We start from the raw sequence: 14,184 nt of genomic DNA, 5'->3' as shown, positions 1-14,184 counted from the left end.
CTCCATCACCACACCATGCTGAGGGCTGGCTGGGGGTTCTCTCTGTCTTCCATATGTACACAGCACAGGTAAACCTGGGGAGTCGGCAAAGTGGAGAAAAGGCCAGAGGTCGCTGCCTAACAAATGGTGGGTAAGAACTTCAAGTATTACAAAGTAACATGGGCTATTAAAGAGGACTAAATGTGTAAAGAGATACAAAATATTCATGGATTGAATACCTGAATACAATTTACATTCACAAATATACACAGAGATGGAATTTCTCCTGAGTTGATAAACAGGCTCAATTAAAGACCAGCTAATTAAAATGCCACAAGGCGTGGGGCAAGGAGGGGCGCTGACTGACTTTGGGTAAAAACTATTTAAACTGATTCCAGACTTTACACAAGAGAACAAGGGCCCAAACAGCCAAACACCCTTGAAAAACAAGCAGTCTGCCTGGCCATGGAGACTTCCAGAGCTGTGGTAACACAAAAAGACCCAGGCGGGGACAGAAACATAGGCGGTACCGTGCATCTGTGGCGGGAAGATATCTAGTCAATGAAGCTAGAGTACACAAGAGGACAAGAAAAAAAGAGTTCTGTCCATGTCATACACAAATAATAATTGCAGATGTATTAAGGACTTAAATACAATAATACAAACTTTGAGAAATATAAAAACTCCTCCTTACTTTTCAGCCAACAGTTCCTGGAGCCTGTGTTGTGGCAAGCGTTGGACAATTACCAGGATGTAAGGACACCATGAAATACATACTTCTTAATAGAACAAGTCCAGTCTAAGAAAGGAAACTGGTAAAGTTGTATTTCTGTTTATCAAGACTCCAGGAAGGGAGTAACAACAGTCAAAACTTCAAATTGGAAGCTATAAATGGTGTTGGGGATACAGTCAACGAACAACAAGGTCATACCCAAAACATAAAACTAGACAGTAACAGAAAAAAAGCAAACAAATCAATAGAAAACCGGACCAAATACACAACTGGGCCCCCACTCCACTGGAGAGGACGGCTAATTAACACGTGAAGAGATGTCTACTGGCATCAGAAGTGCAAGGAAAGGGCCCTGCAGTGTGGCATCTCACACCCACAGTACTGGGAACTGCCCATTTTCAGTGGAACACCAACGGGAACGTCCATGGATGCACCTACCCTGGAAAAGAACTTCTGTGGTGCCGCCACCACCACCGCCAGCCCAGCAGCGAGGCCCCGGACTGGGTATCTAGAGGGCTGCTTCTCCAAGTGTAGTCCATGGAAATGCCTACCAGTGAAACAGCTTCACAGCAATCTGCTGTGGCCACTACGTCACAGTGCACACATGTGTTGCTGTGGCCTAGGGACACTCCCACAGGAGACTAACACAGGAATGCTCACAAAAGAGGAACAGCCACACTGAAACAGGTATACTATAGACTACCAATAAGTCAAAAAACAGAGGCAGACTTACCAACGAGTGGATCACAAAACATCTTGGATTTTAATTGTGTTTTTTGTTTTGTTTTGTTTTGTTTTTTTGTGGTGCTGGAGATTAATTAAATCCAAGGTCTTGTGCATGCTAAACAAACACTCTGTTACTGGTGGGAAATTGTTAGGCTCATAATATTGAATATTGAAAATACATAGTCGGGATAATTCCCTCTAAAGTTTAAAGGAAGAGGGGATGGCTCAGTGCACAAAGTGCTTGCTGCAGAAACGTGAGGACCTAAGTGCAGAGGCCAAAAGCCCATGTCAAAAGCCAGATGTTGTGGCTTGCCCCTGTAACTCCAGAGACAGGGTTACAGAGACAGATGGATCCCAGGGGCTCACTGTACAAACAATCAAACCAAAGCAGTGCCCTTCAGGCTGAATGGTAGTAAGACCCTGTCTCAAAAACATAAGCTAGAGTAATGGAGGAAGATACCTGAACTCTTCTATTTCTGACCTCCACACTCAAGAATAGTCAAGCGCGAGCACACACACGCACGTGCACACACACACACACACACACACACACACACACACACACACACACCTCTTTCCAACAAAAGCCTCAGTCCTAGAGACTGTCTCAGTAGGTTATGGGAGCACAGGGAAAGCGGGGAGATAGAACCTGTCCATGTGGAAAGCTGCTTGGTCAATCTGAATACACTTTTACAAGGATCCCTACAGCAGATGAAAAGTCCCTGAAGGCAGAAACCCTGACTGTCTTCTCCTTGGACAGACATCCATCACCTGGAGCCACCAAAACAGCCCCCCCTGCAGGGCCCTGATGTGAAATGCCCCAGTGCTGGAGAGCAAGCCTGAAGCAGCACACATACCACCCTAACCCACCGCCCCCCCAGGACCTCTCCAGCTCTCCTGACAGGCTGCAAAGACAGCTGAAGGGAGAGCACACCCCACAGAAGCGGGCGCCGGGATCTCCTCTCAAGTCTACAGCTCTCCAGACAGAGAGCAGGACCTGGAAGGCAGACCTCAACCTCTGTTCTTCCCTGGCTGCCGATCTCACGGGCGGGTCACGGTGCCATTTTTAACGCTCCTGCCAGGAGTGCCCCCTGCCAAGCCCCCACCACTTCTGTAGGCAGATTAGCTTTCAAACGTGGGCAGGGGCAAAGCTGGCTCAGGAGACTTAGCTCTGCCCGATGGGTTTAGCCTGGCTTCAAAGCTTCCTCGCTGGAACCAAACAAGCAGGCACATCACAGAGGGAAAGGGGGCGGGGGTGGGGGGAACAAAGCATGGCTCTAAAGCCAGATTACTCACCACAGCAGCCTGTAGCCAAGTGACACAGCAGGAGCCACCATGGTGGTCACCATCAGAAAAACCAAGAGACAGGCTGAAGAGTATCAGCATAGTCTCTCTCTCCCTACCCTTCTCCTTTGCCTGGATCCCAGCCTCACCTGATCATCAAGCTCCTATCCATCCCTCAAAATCCAAGTGCACCTTGCTCAGCTTTGGTATCTTTGTAGCTGGTCTCCACTAAGCCATATTGCTCTACTAAATAGCTCTATTGAGTGCCTACTGTCTTCACATGTGTGTCTGACTCCATGGAACTCTGAGCAGCTCAACAGCATGGCTTACAAGTACTCAATAAATGCGTGCACACCGTGTCCACAGGCCACAGGGCATCTATCTGTCCTTTCAATAGAAGAAAACTGAAAAACCCACGGTTCACTGGTGGTATTTTACAAACTAAGTCGGGAGGAGGAATGCCTGAAGCTCTTTTTAAATTCTCTTTCTTTCTGATACGAGAGACATTTCAGAGAAGGGGAATTAGAGTACAGCCATGTGGGGGCAGGGAGGGGGAAGGCCAAGTCAAGCCAGGATGCTGGTTCCAGGCCTGCAGTTGCCCACCCTAAAATGTTGGGGAAGCAGGCGGCCCTCACCTACACAGACGCTACCCTTGGCAGCGCTGGGTTCAAGTGCTGTATGCGGGACAGGACAAATGACCTCTTGATTCCATGACTTCCTGGCCTGCGAAAACTGATCTGCCCTGTCCTTACCAACTGGAGGCTCCTGTGCATGGAGCGGGCATTCAGCAAATAGTTATGGGGTGAGTGAATGGACTCAACTGGGACCCAATACCCTCCTAAGCCGTAGAGAGCCTGCTGCCAAGTTCAGCCAAGGGCAGCCAAGCACACGAGGTAGAAGCAGCCCGAGTGTTACCCAGGATAGGGCCGGCCTGGCTGTGCTGGGTCAGCCTGCAGGTCCCAGCAGTTCTTCCCATCTCATCGGGGACTTTTTCTATCTCTTCCCTCCTCCTCCCCAGTCCCTCTTGACTGACAGCAATTGCTGGCTCTGACATGGTTTAAAAATAGATATTAAGACCAGGAAGTTTAATTTTTAATGCTCTGGAAATGAACACGGAGCTGGCATTCTCTCACGGCCACGTTCCAAGGGTGTCTAGGGGTATCCACCAGACCCTTCACCTTGCTTCTCGACCCTAGCAGACAGACCTAGCCCCACCCCATCTCTGAAAGATCTGCTTGTAGCAGCCTCCTGGGGAATCATCCCTCACTCCCAAGCACTATGGGAAATCCCTAGATGTCTCTCCCTAGTCTGCCTGCATCACCTGACTCTCCTGCAGAGAGAGACCAGGTGAGGCCAAGTCCCAACCTGAACTTCTTCCTAAGATCCCTCAAAGCAGAAGGCACCCTACAGATTCTCTCCAGCACTATAGCTCTCCTTACATTCACTGTGCACAGACCTTAGTCTAGAGCCCACGGAGGCCATGCTGGTAGGGAATGTAAGCAGCTAAGGCAGTAGAGAGGGCTGCCCTGGACAACAGCTCCCAAAGACATCAAGCAAGAAGGGCCCGACCTCAGGGCAATTAATCAGGAACCCCACCTGGCACTGGCCTGTGACAGCTCCATGTCTACCTTTCCCTTGCTCTAGCTGGCGCGCTCCAGACCGGCTCCTCTGCTACTAATTGGCCTTCATAAAAGCAGCAATCCCCAAGGAACAGGCTTCCAAAGGGGCCAGGGTGTCACTGCTCTGCCAGCCATGATTTAAAGTGATAGGACACCTCTGCTGCCAAGTATGAAAAGTGACTTATCCTGAGTGGCAATTAGGGTGCCCATCTGCCCCAGCCCCTCCATCTCAGACAGCAACTGGATTCGGGTTAGGAGGAACTGGGCTGGGATCTGGATATGCTAGCCACAGCATGCAGAGATCCCTCTTGCCTACTCTGGTATTTGTTCTCCTCTCCCCTCCCCTTCCCCCCCACCCTCTCTGGAATATTCTCCCAGGCACCCCTGACTGGACCCAGAGGTGCATGGGCTGAGAGAAATTTTGTAGACTACAGCCTTCCTATTTCTGTCCATCAAGAAGCCAGAATTCTCTGTGGCTCTGAGAATCAGGCTGGGTGTGTGTGCGGAAGGGGCCAAGAGGAGGCGATGGCTGCATATTCCCCTCCTTCATTCTCTCCATCTATGTCAGGTCCCTCCTGGTGCCCCAGGCTCCCATGGTGCACTGGGCCGCCTACCAGGCTAGGACTGTCTGGCTGAAGCCAGCATACCAGGAACAGACCTGGACCCCCACCAGCAGGCAGGCACCCAGCAGCCCTGGAGGCAGCTGCCCTTTTCTTAGTAAGTAGCATGAGCAGCACAGCCCCGCCTCCGTCCTACGCCCAGTGACATCACAGGACCCCCCACCAATACCACTGCCCTCAAAGCTCCACCCAGTGGTGAGGTCAGCCAAGGGGGGGGCCCGCAGTTCAAGTCCACGAGAACTGCACTGAACCGGGACTCCTCCAGAGGCTCCATCATATAGGGGGTGTGGCACTGTGTCTGGGGACTACCGGATAGGATCTCGATCCCTGAGAAGAGTTCTGCTGACTGGGGGTCTCAAGTTCAACTCCAGTCCTGGGGGGGGGGGGGCTCTCTGGGGCTTTTGAGCCACTAAAACAAGCGATGGCTAAGTCACTCTGCTTCCTGGCCTCAGTGGGCTGAGTTGACTCTCCCTCGCTCCACTGTTCTCCTGTGTCCCCCACGAGACAGTGTGCGTGAGAGCAGCAGCAGAGACCTTCCGGGAACCTTGCCACAGCCGCCCCGCCATGCCGCATCCTCTCATTTAACACCTTCCTCTGCTCCACCCCTACACTGGGCTGAGGAGTACCTGCCTGGAAGAAGTCCTCACCTGAGTGCAGCATGGTGACCTACCATCCCCAGATCCCGCCGATTCCCAGAAACCACTGGCAAGCACACAGGTAACTGTCCACTCCTCTTCTGCTAAATCCCCCATCTTTCCTAAAATCTATAGCCTATTTCAGCATCTCTCATGGTAGTGGCATTAAAAAAAAAAAAAAAGTGTCTTTGAAACTCAACTCGCCCTAGCTTATGGTTTGTCATAGGAATTCTGAAAATACTAAGCAATTAGAAAGTCAGGGAGTGGGATAGTGCATCTCTTTCCACCAGGGAAGCGTTCTAATTAGGACCAGGCAGCAAGATCTCTAACTTCTAACTACACTAGAAAGGGCAGGCGCACCAACAAACTGGCTTAGAGAGGAACTGCTGCCACACTTGTAGAAAAGATAGAATCACTCCTCACACAACAGCTCAAGGTGCTGGAAGAGCCTCTATTATTGGCAGCTCTGATACTTAACTTCTCTTCCCCATTACTTGGGACTTGGGGATCCCAACCACGTAACACCATGCTGAGAGCCACTCCTGAGATTCACTCCATTTGGTTGCTTACAAACATATTACAGGTCCCTGATATGTTTGTGACGCAGACCCTAGGCTGCAAACAGCCCCCACCCACACCCTCAAACCAGGCTAGAATCATTCTGAAGGCATCACAAGCTGTTATACCAACTGCGGCCAGCAGGCGGCGAGGTGAAGGTGGCCAGGAGCCCGGGCTACTGAGTGGGAGTCACCCACCACCGTCAAAAGGCACTAAGCATCCACACCCACAGAGTCTTCACATCATTAATAGATGTACAGTGGGGCAAACCAAAAGGGTATCCCGAAACTATGAGAGAGCAAAGAGAAGGTGGACCTTCAGCATTCATGTGGACCAGGACACCAAGGAAACACAAGTACTTGGCTGACACAGATCCTGGCAAAGAGGAGAAAGAGCAGAAGGCACCGGCCCACAAGCCAGCGACAAGAGTCATTCTTCACATTCCAATGGTTCTCATCACCAGAAAGAGAATGAGACAATCTGCCCCAGCGTTCCTGAAACCCCAACCACGTGACAGGTAACACTGATCACCAAAGTCCTCCCCACCCCACTCCCAGACTATGGAAGTATCTAGAAGAACCCACCTCATCTCGGACCAAGCTCTCAGGAAAAGAAACAGATGCACTGAGGGGATCAGCTAGGTGACACCCTAGGATATGACATAGCTAAGGCAGTAAGGAGCGTGAAAGGACCGTGAAGACCATCCTAACAGCCTGGACTGGAGAAGAAGCCCCAACCTGAAGGGGCACAGTGAGTCACTCAAGGTCATACAAGAATCTATCGAAGAATGGAAACCAGACAAGACTCACGATTCTTCCTTCACAGCCTAGAGTTTCCACTTCTCCAGAAAAGTTGTGCCCCCCCCCCCACACACACACAAAAGTTTTTCTTAAAGTGGGTCGGTCACTCCACAGAAGCTGCACACTGCTACCCAACCTCACTGGGGATGTCTTTCTCCTGCCCCTAGGCTCCTCCTGGATCATGCATGGCAGCTGACAGCCTCCAGCCAGTGGCCAGGACAGAGCCTGAGGATGAGCCAAACATCTGTGCTGAGCAGTCTGAGCTCTGGTGAAGAAAGACAGAGGCAGTAAGTAGTAAGGACGAAAGAATCCAACATGAATTTAAGAAGTTTTCATCCAGTACTTCTTGTGCATGCTTGGTCAGACAGGGGGCATTTCTAAGCCAGCGCATCCATAGACACTTTCTCTAGAAAAAATAATTATCTCTCATCAAGGACGGGGTCACCACTGCCTGTCTCCCTTTGTCCCTTCTCGTCTTGGGGCCTCCTGGAGCCTGGGAAAGTGTGGCCAGACTGCTGGCTACCCAGTCCACGGCAATCCCTCAAAAGCAATAGCCAGTCCCCCATCCCCTATCATTGCCTCTTCCTTTTCCTGGGAGCCACTGAAATGTGCCGGAGGCTGTGACCTCCACACCCTCCATCCCACTCCCACAATGCTGCAGACTGTTCTCCTGCATTCAGGAGCAACAGAAGAAACTCGGAAACCATCCTCCCTGTGTTTCCCACCAGCGCAGCGGCACAGCTGCTCAAAGTCTGACCCACACCCACTGATGCGGGTTCCCTGATGCAGGTACTTCAGCGTGGCTTTTCTACGGCGGGGACGGAGGCAGTGGCAAACTTTGCCGGCTTCCTGGGAGCAGACCATGTCTCTCCGGGAAGACCGACAAGTTGGAGCCTCCATTCAGCCATAGATGAGAAGGGGGAAAACGAAGAGAAAGACGCTAAAGGAGGGATGCGATTTTTTTTTAAAGCACTTACCTTTGAGTAGAGAAGGGAACGATGCAGCAAGGAGGAAGAAGAGGGTATTCACGGTGTGAAAAGCAAGGAGAGGGAGCGACTGAAGACTCAACCTTAAGGACTTACCCAGAATATCAAATTGAAGAGGAACATCATGTACTTCAAGCAGCAGAGGCAGCCCCTGGCCATGTTGCACTTCTTAAATTCTAGGAGGAACACAAAGGACAGGTCCAGGTAAAACACCACGTACTTGCTGCCTTTGGGTGCATTGTACTTGTCAGTCTTAACGCCGGCCTCCGTGTGGCTCTGACCCCGAGAACCCGCGGTGCCGTAGAAGGCGCCAGCCGTGAAGCCACGGCCGAACGGGCGGCCAGAGGTGGACGGCTTGGCAAAGTCCGAGTCCTTGCTGTCCAAAGATGGACTCCGGTGGATCGAAGAATCCTCACTACTCGACTTCTCCATGCTCACGTCGTTCCCGGGGGGCACGAGGGGCGGGGGGCATTGCTCCCAGAGTGGGACAGAGGGGGTACCCGGGTCGGGCACGGGTTCTGAGCGGGCCGACCGTTGGAGCTTTGCACGCCCCTTCTCTGCACCGGAGAGCACTAGCGGAGCAACCCGCTGCCAGGGGTTCACTGCCTCTGGGACGGCACCGGGATCCCAGCCTTAGCCCGCTGGCCCGGGAGGGCTCTGCGACACGGCTCCAAGCACGCTTCAGGGAGCCGCCGGTTCGCCTGCGTAACTAAGCTTCTTTGGGGAGGCTGCAATTTGACTGCTCTTCCCCAGGCGGCTGCACCGTCAACCGGTCGCTGCACTCGAGGCCGAAGGGCGCCGGGATCCAGGCTCCGCAGGCACGCCTCTTCTAGCCCAGACCCAGCCCGGAGCCCCACCACTTTGCGGGCTCTCGGCCTCCCTTGCTCCGCGACTTTGCGGAGCCGCTGACGGCCCTAGGCTGCCCGGGTGCACCACGGGCAGAGCCTCGGGATCCGCCGCAGCTGCAACCGCTGGGCTTGCCCGGTGAAATCCCAGCCCTGACTCTCGACTCTGAAATCGCCTAGAGCCCCTTCCCCCTGGCTCTGGGCCCCGCCCCCTGCTTTGCATCCGACCAATGGGCTCAAGGCCTGCCTGGCTACCCCCCTCCCCATGACACAATATCTTTAATAGGATTAGCGGTCTGCTGTGTGCCTAAACCGGTGTGCCCAGAGCCCTTCTAAATGTCAAGGGCTCAGTGATTGGGAATGAAGCAGCACCTCCATGGGAAAGCACTGGTTTCTTTTGCCCTAGCAAGGATGGCGAGAAGAAGGGACAGCTAGAGGTACCAAGGATCCAAGAAAGCCAGAGGATAGGTCTGGGGAGAAAGGCTGGAAGGGAAAGAAACGCGGTCACTACCAGGCTGGCTGCCGCCCCTAATAACATCGGGCCTGTCCAGCCTGGGGCACAACATAGCCTCATGGTCTCAAGCTGTACCTTTACACACACACACACACACACACACACACACACACACACACACACACACACACCACGCTTTTGCACACGTGAGAATGGCTACTGCGCACAGATAGAGGGACCGCAGCAGAGACGCAAGGTGTAGGAAAGCGCCCCCAGGCCTCCGCGGGGCGCGCCGTCCTCCCCGCCCCCTCCCCGCGCACACGCAAGCGCGGCTCCCAGAGACTCCTGCAGCTGCGCGAGCCCCCCGCCTCTGCGTTCCTGAGTGGGACGCCGAGGGCTGCAAGGGGCAGGTGGTTCGAGTGGGACACTGCTTATGCCAGCAGTAGAGCAAGGTAGCGGTGCTCTTGGTCACAACTGGGTTCTCTTGGAGCCCGAGGTCCCAGAAAAGAAAGAGAAATGTGCCTGCCAGGGGAACATCCGAAACAGCCCTTGGTCCTCTTGTAAAGCATTGCAATAAAGACAGCCTCCCCTGGGCTTGTGCAGAAGTCTGCATTGCTGACCTGGGGCCACCACAGTTTGCAAATAACGAGAAATAAAAGACTGGAGGTGGGGAGCGAGGGGTTGGGGGGAGGGGGACAGAGACCAAGTCTTTCCTTTGTGTGGCTGAATCCCTAGTGCGGGAGCTAAATTTTACTCGGCTCTGTAACCACAGCACCCAACAAGGAGCTCAGCTTCTGGAAGGCACTCCATAGGGATGGCTAGATGGACGAATCCATGACCTTCCAAGGGGTAGGGGTCTACCCTGAAACCCTCAACCCTCTATTCTGAGCCCCAAGAGGGAGCCCTTTAAGAAACATAGGCTGCCCTCTGGGCAGCACAAAATCTAGTTAGGACAGGAAGTTATTCATTACCGTGGAGGCACAGATGGACACAGCTGGCCATGGCTGTGCAATGAGGGGACAGTAATTCTACCTAGGAGGACTTCATGTTCACTTATCCCCACCCTAGAGGTGATAACTCTGAGATCTGGAGTGTGGCTCCTTTACAGAAACTGCACTATTTCACTCTTCTGGGCACCTTCTGAACCCAGGGGGAGCCCAGCAGCAAAGCTCTGTGTGAACAGTCACCAGCAGCGAGCATCTTTCCTGTTGGACACATCGGTCCTGGGATGCTGTCCGCAGAAAAGGGTCAGATGTCTAGGTGGTTCCTGTGGGAACGCCAAGCAACCTGGCCAGAATGGCTAAGGCTTTCTGTCCTCTGCAGCCTCACTCGACTGCTTGAGGCTGCAGGGTTGCCTCTTCTTTCTTATAACATTACTTCTGATGGGGGCATCGACCAGCTGGACTAGAGTTAGGGGACCTGCTCTTCCCTGGCAGCTCGCGCCAGCTTGGCTACCATTCCTCCTGTGGAGTTCAGGAACACCCAGATGTGTTATGTGTGAAGTGAGCCAACAAGGGTGAGGCCAGTCAGGGTGAGCGGGCTCTGAACACAAGAGGGATTGTTATATCTAGGGGGGGGGGATGAGGGATCATCAAGGCTCCCCCCATGCTAAGCCGCCACCTTGTTATCTTCTCCCATCTCTTCTCCCCAGCCCACATCTGCACCAGTCACAACCAATCCCCCCTGGTCCCTGGGCTGTCCCATCACTGTGTGATTAGAAATGAACGTATACCTCTGGGGCTTGGGACCAGAAAGCCAGGTGACAGCAGGCAGACAAGAGAAGAAGGCTTTCCAGTGCCACATCCCTGCTCCCCCTGGTCACACTTGTCAAAGCTACAATGAAGTCTCACTACAACACCCAGCTGAGTCACTATCAGATTAAGAAGAGCAAATGCAATTCATCAGCCCTTACAGTCACCAGGCTGACCCTACCACATAGGTGTGGTGACCGGTCCACTTTACAGGAAAGGAAACGGTGGGCTTGGGTATGCTCCCAAGCCCGCGTGTCATCCTCTCTTGGATTTTAAACACCTGCTGCCCTTGGCAGTCTTCCAGTCTGACAGCATCTTAGAGCACAACAGGGAGCCTGAGATGGCCTGTCCTGATGGCTGGGGGTCTCTAGGTAAAAGGATGCTGAATTAGGAGGGACAGGGAAGAAGAGCGCTGAGGTGATGCTCTGGACTGGACAGGTAATCAGCAAAGACCTGAGGGCTGTCACAAAGAATGGAGAGAGGGAAGGACAGAAGAATGCAGTGAGGAGGACAGAGAATGTACCCTATCTTAAGACAAAGGCAGATGGAGCCAGAACACACCCATCCCCTGCCCTCTGCCCCCTTGAGGAAACCATCCACTAGAGACAAATGGGTCACCGTGGGCAGATCCCTGAGCATAGGTACCAGGATGAATAATCAGGATGAATGGGACAATCCAGGAGCTCACCATCCAGCTATGGAAAACACCCTTCTACCCTGACTCTACTGGTACCCAGCGCATTCCAACAGAACGATGCAGAATCCACATGGCAGGCTAATTGGGGAGCTATCCTGTGGCCCTGACTTGAACCAGGCCTCTTTAAAGTGGGTGGGGGAAGAAGGGCTTGAGTGTGGTCCACTCAGGAAGCAGTGAGGGGACAGGCCAGGGTGTGAACAGGAACTACTTTGCAAGCTACATGTAGGGCATGTGAAAGCTGGAGCTATAGTCTGCAACTTTCCAGTCGTCCAGGCCCATGGCCACCATGGGGCCCAGGAAGCTGAGCCTGGCAGCAGGGGAAGAAAGAGACAGCGAAGGGCTAGCAGATGAGGCTGATGCAGGTCCTGAGATTGGGGATGCAGAAGGAGCAACCAGATAGTGTGAGATGTTACTCCCCTGTCCCTTCTCAATTCTCCACACCCAATCAGGTCCAGGAGAGTCTTTGAGGGGCCTCTGCATGCCAACAATGCAGACCTGCTTTACTTCTCCCCCGTGCCTTTTTTTAATGAAAAAAAAGGGGGGGAGAGTAAAAGAGAAAGAGCAAGTACAGATTTCTCCAGGAAGAGCAAGAAAAGTAAATGTGAGAAACAAGCGTTACCACATCTGTTCTGAGTGGCAGCCAGGAGACAAGGGCTTTTCGGCTCCCCAGTAAATGCCAAGTGCTTTGTGTCTCTCCAGAACTTCCCGGGCTTTAGGTGAGGCAGGGCTCAATCGCTGGTGTCTTCCCCACCAGCCCAGACACCTTCTGGCCCAAGCTGGCTACTCTTGTATGTGACTGTATTGCAGCATCTCACACCCCTAGCCCTTAACCATAAAACCTGAGTTTAGGGGAGACCAAAGTACTGCTTGCTGTGAATAGGAATGAGCAGGCTGGGCAGCCACTGTAGAAGGAAGCTGTTCATCCCAGGTTCTAACCTCCATATTTGAGATCTTCTTTGGCTGTAAAAGGAATCCTTTAATTGCTGAGCAAACTCCTCAGGAATGAGTGAGTGGTCCCTAGCGGGAGGCCCACCTCCCAGATGTCTGCATGAAGATTCACTAGGCAGGAAACAGTGACAGGGGCCACTCTCCTATTTGCTAAGGACACAAAACAGCTTGAAATATGGATTCAGAATGGAGGATAACAAGGTCTATGAAGAGGCTGGAAAGTGAGGAGCTAAATGAAGCTGGGCACACACTGCTCTAGTTATCCCAGCTCTTGGGAGGCTAGGTCAGGACTTCGAATTCCAGGCTAGCCTGGGCTACACAGCATGAAGGGAGGGAGAGTGGATGGAGGGAGAGAGAAAGAGAGAGAGGGGGAGGGAGGGAGGGAGAGAGAGAGAGAGAGAGAGAGAGAGAGAGAGAGAGAGAGAGAGAGAAGTTTAAAGATACTTTTTTTATCTGCATTTTTGTGTGTAAGCTTCCTAAGACTAATGAAGAAAACAAATAAGGTTTGTGTCAGTGGGAGGGCTCATAGTTCTAAGAAGGGATGAATTAATTGCTTAGAACATTACAAATCAGGGCAGGCCGCCTCTTCCAGAGAATGGCTCCACGCTCCCTCTCAGCACTTTGTCCACACTGCAATGGCTCACTGCCTCTGCTCTGGTCTCTGAGCTTCTAAAAGACAACAGCACTTGCATCCTGTCCATTACACACACACACACACACACACACACACACACACACACACACACACACACACACACCCCTCCAGTGCCTATCACAGTGACTACCACATAGTAGCTACTTAGAAAAAAAGATGGCTACCATTCCCAAGCTGGACAGTTGAATTCCAAGTTCACTCACCAAAGGATGGGACCCAAGCCAAAATCTATGGAAGACATCAGACTCCGATGAGGCAGCCCAGGAAACACCCAGCAAGTAATGGTATAAATGTCATGATGTTAACTGATGTGCTCATAACCATCACATTATGCTCATCCTAATACATGGCATGTCCTGGAATGGATGAATAAGCAGGGAACAAGTTTAACCTCCGCGTCCACAGAGCCATTCTGGAAGATGAGTCCAGAAACAAGCGGGCAGGACAATTAAGAGAGCCAGGACAAGGCTGCCCCCGGCCCCTTGCTTGTGCTGGATTACAGAGCCTTGCAGAGGGGCTCCAAGGGCAGGGCAAACACAAACATCTCTGCCTGCAGCTTGGTCGCAGGAACGCATGTGAATGCCATAATGTGTCGTGCCAGGCTTCAGAACTCAAGAGCAAAACCACTTTGGGCTGCGGTTGAGATGTGCCAGAAACCTGGCTGCTGGGGAATAATGATTCAGAGACCCTTGGCTGTACATAAGCACCCCATGACAGGGAAGCATGTACTGGTACCTCTGGACAGGTCAGTCAGCTTCACTCCTGGAAATAGGACCACAGCTATGAACCAGCCCACTCCTGAGCTAGCCAGGAGTACTGAAATACGGCTTCTGACCATGCAGAGTCATACTGTTGCAGGACTGTCTGTCACAAAGCCAACCCCTGAAACTAGCT

The 14,184-nt window shown here is 52.5% G+C and overlaps 1 protein-coding gene across 9 annotated transcripts in view; it reads right to left on the bottom strand.

The window, feature by feature from the left end:
• The window catches only part of Tspan9 (tetraspanin 9), a 180,664-nt gene that overhangs the window by 66,207 nt on the left and 100,273 nt on the right, over positions 1–14,184 (bottom strand). For 7 of the 9 annotated variants that reach the window (XM_037204119.1, XM_037204117.1, XM_028881529.2 and 4 more), the window contains one exon: positions 8,037–8,116. In XM_037204119.1, coding sequence (XP_037060014.1) covers positions 8,037–8,099 — 63 coding nt within the window. In that variant the 5' untranslated portion in view covers positions 8,100–8,116. Of the gene's footprint in view, positions 1–8,036; positions 8,960–14,184 lie in introns of those variants that run through there. The other 2 variants (XR_005091173.1, XM_028881526.2) reach the window with 2 other exon arrangements.

The sequence above is a fragment of the Peromyscus leucopus genome, chromosome 3 (genome assembly GCF_004664715.2).
Source record: "Peromyscus leucopus breed LL Stock chromosome 3, UCI_PerLeu_2.1, whole genome shotgun sequence".
NCBI classification, from domain to species: Eukaryota; Metazoa; Chordata; class Mammalia; order Rodentia; family Cricetidae; genus Peromyscus; species Peromyscus leucopus.
The sequence above is the reverse complement of the archived record's forward strand: the minus strand, read 5'-3'. Positions and strand labels throughout refer to the sequence as shown.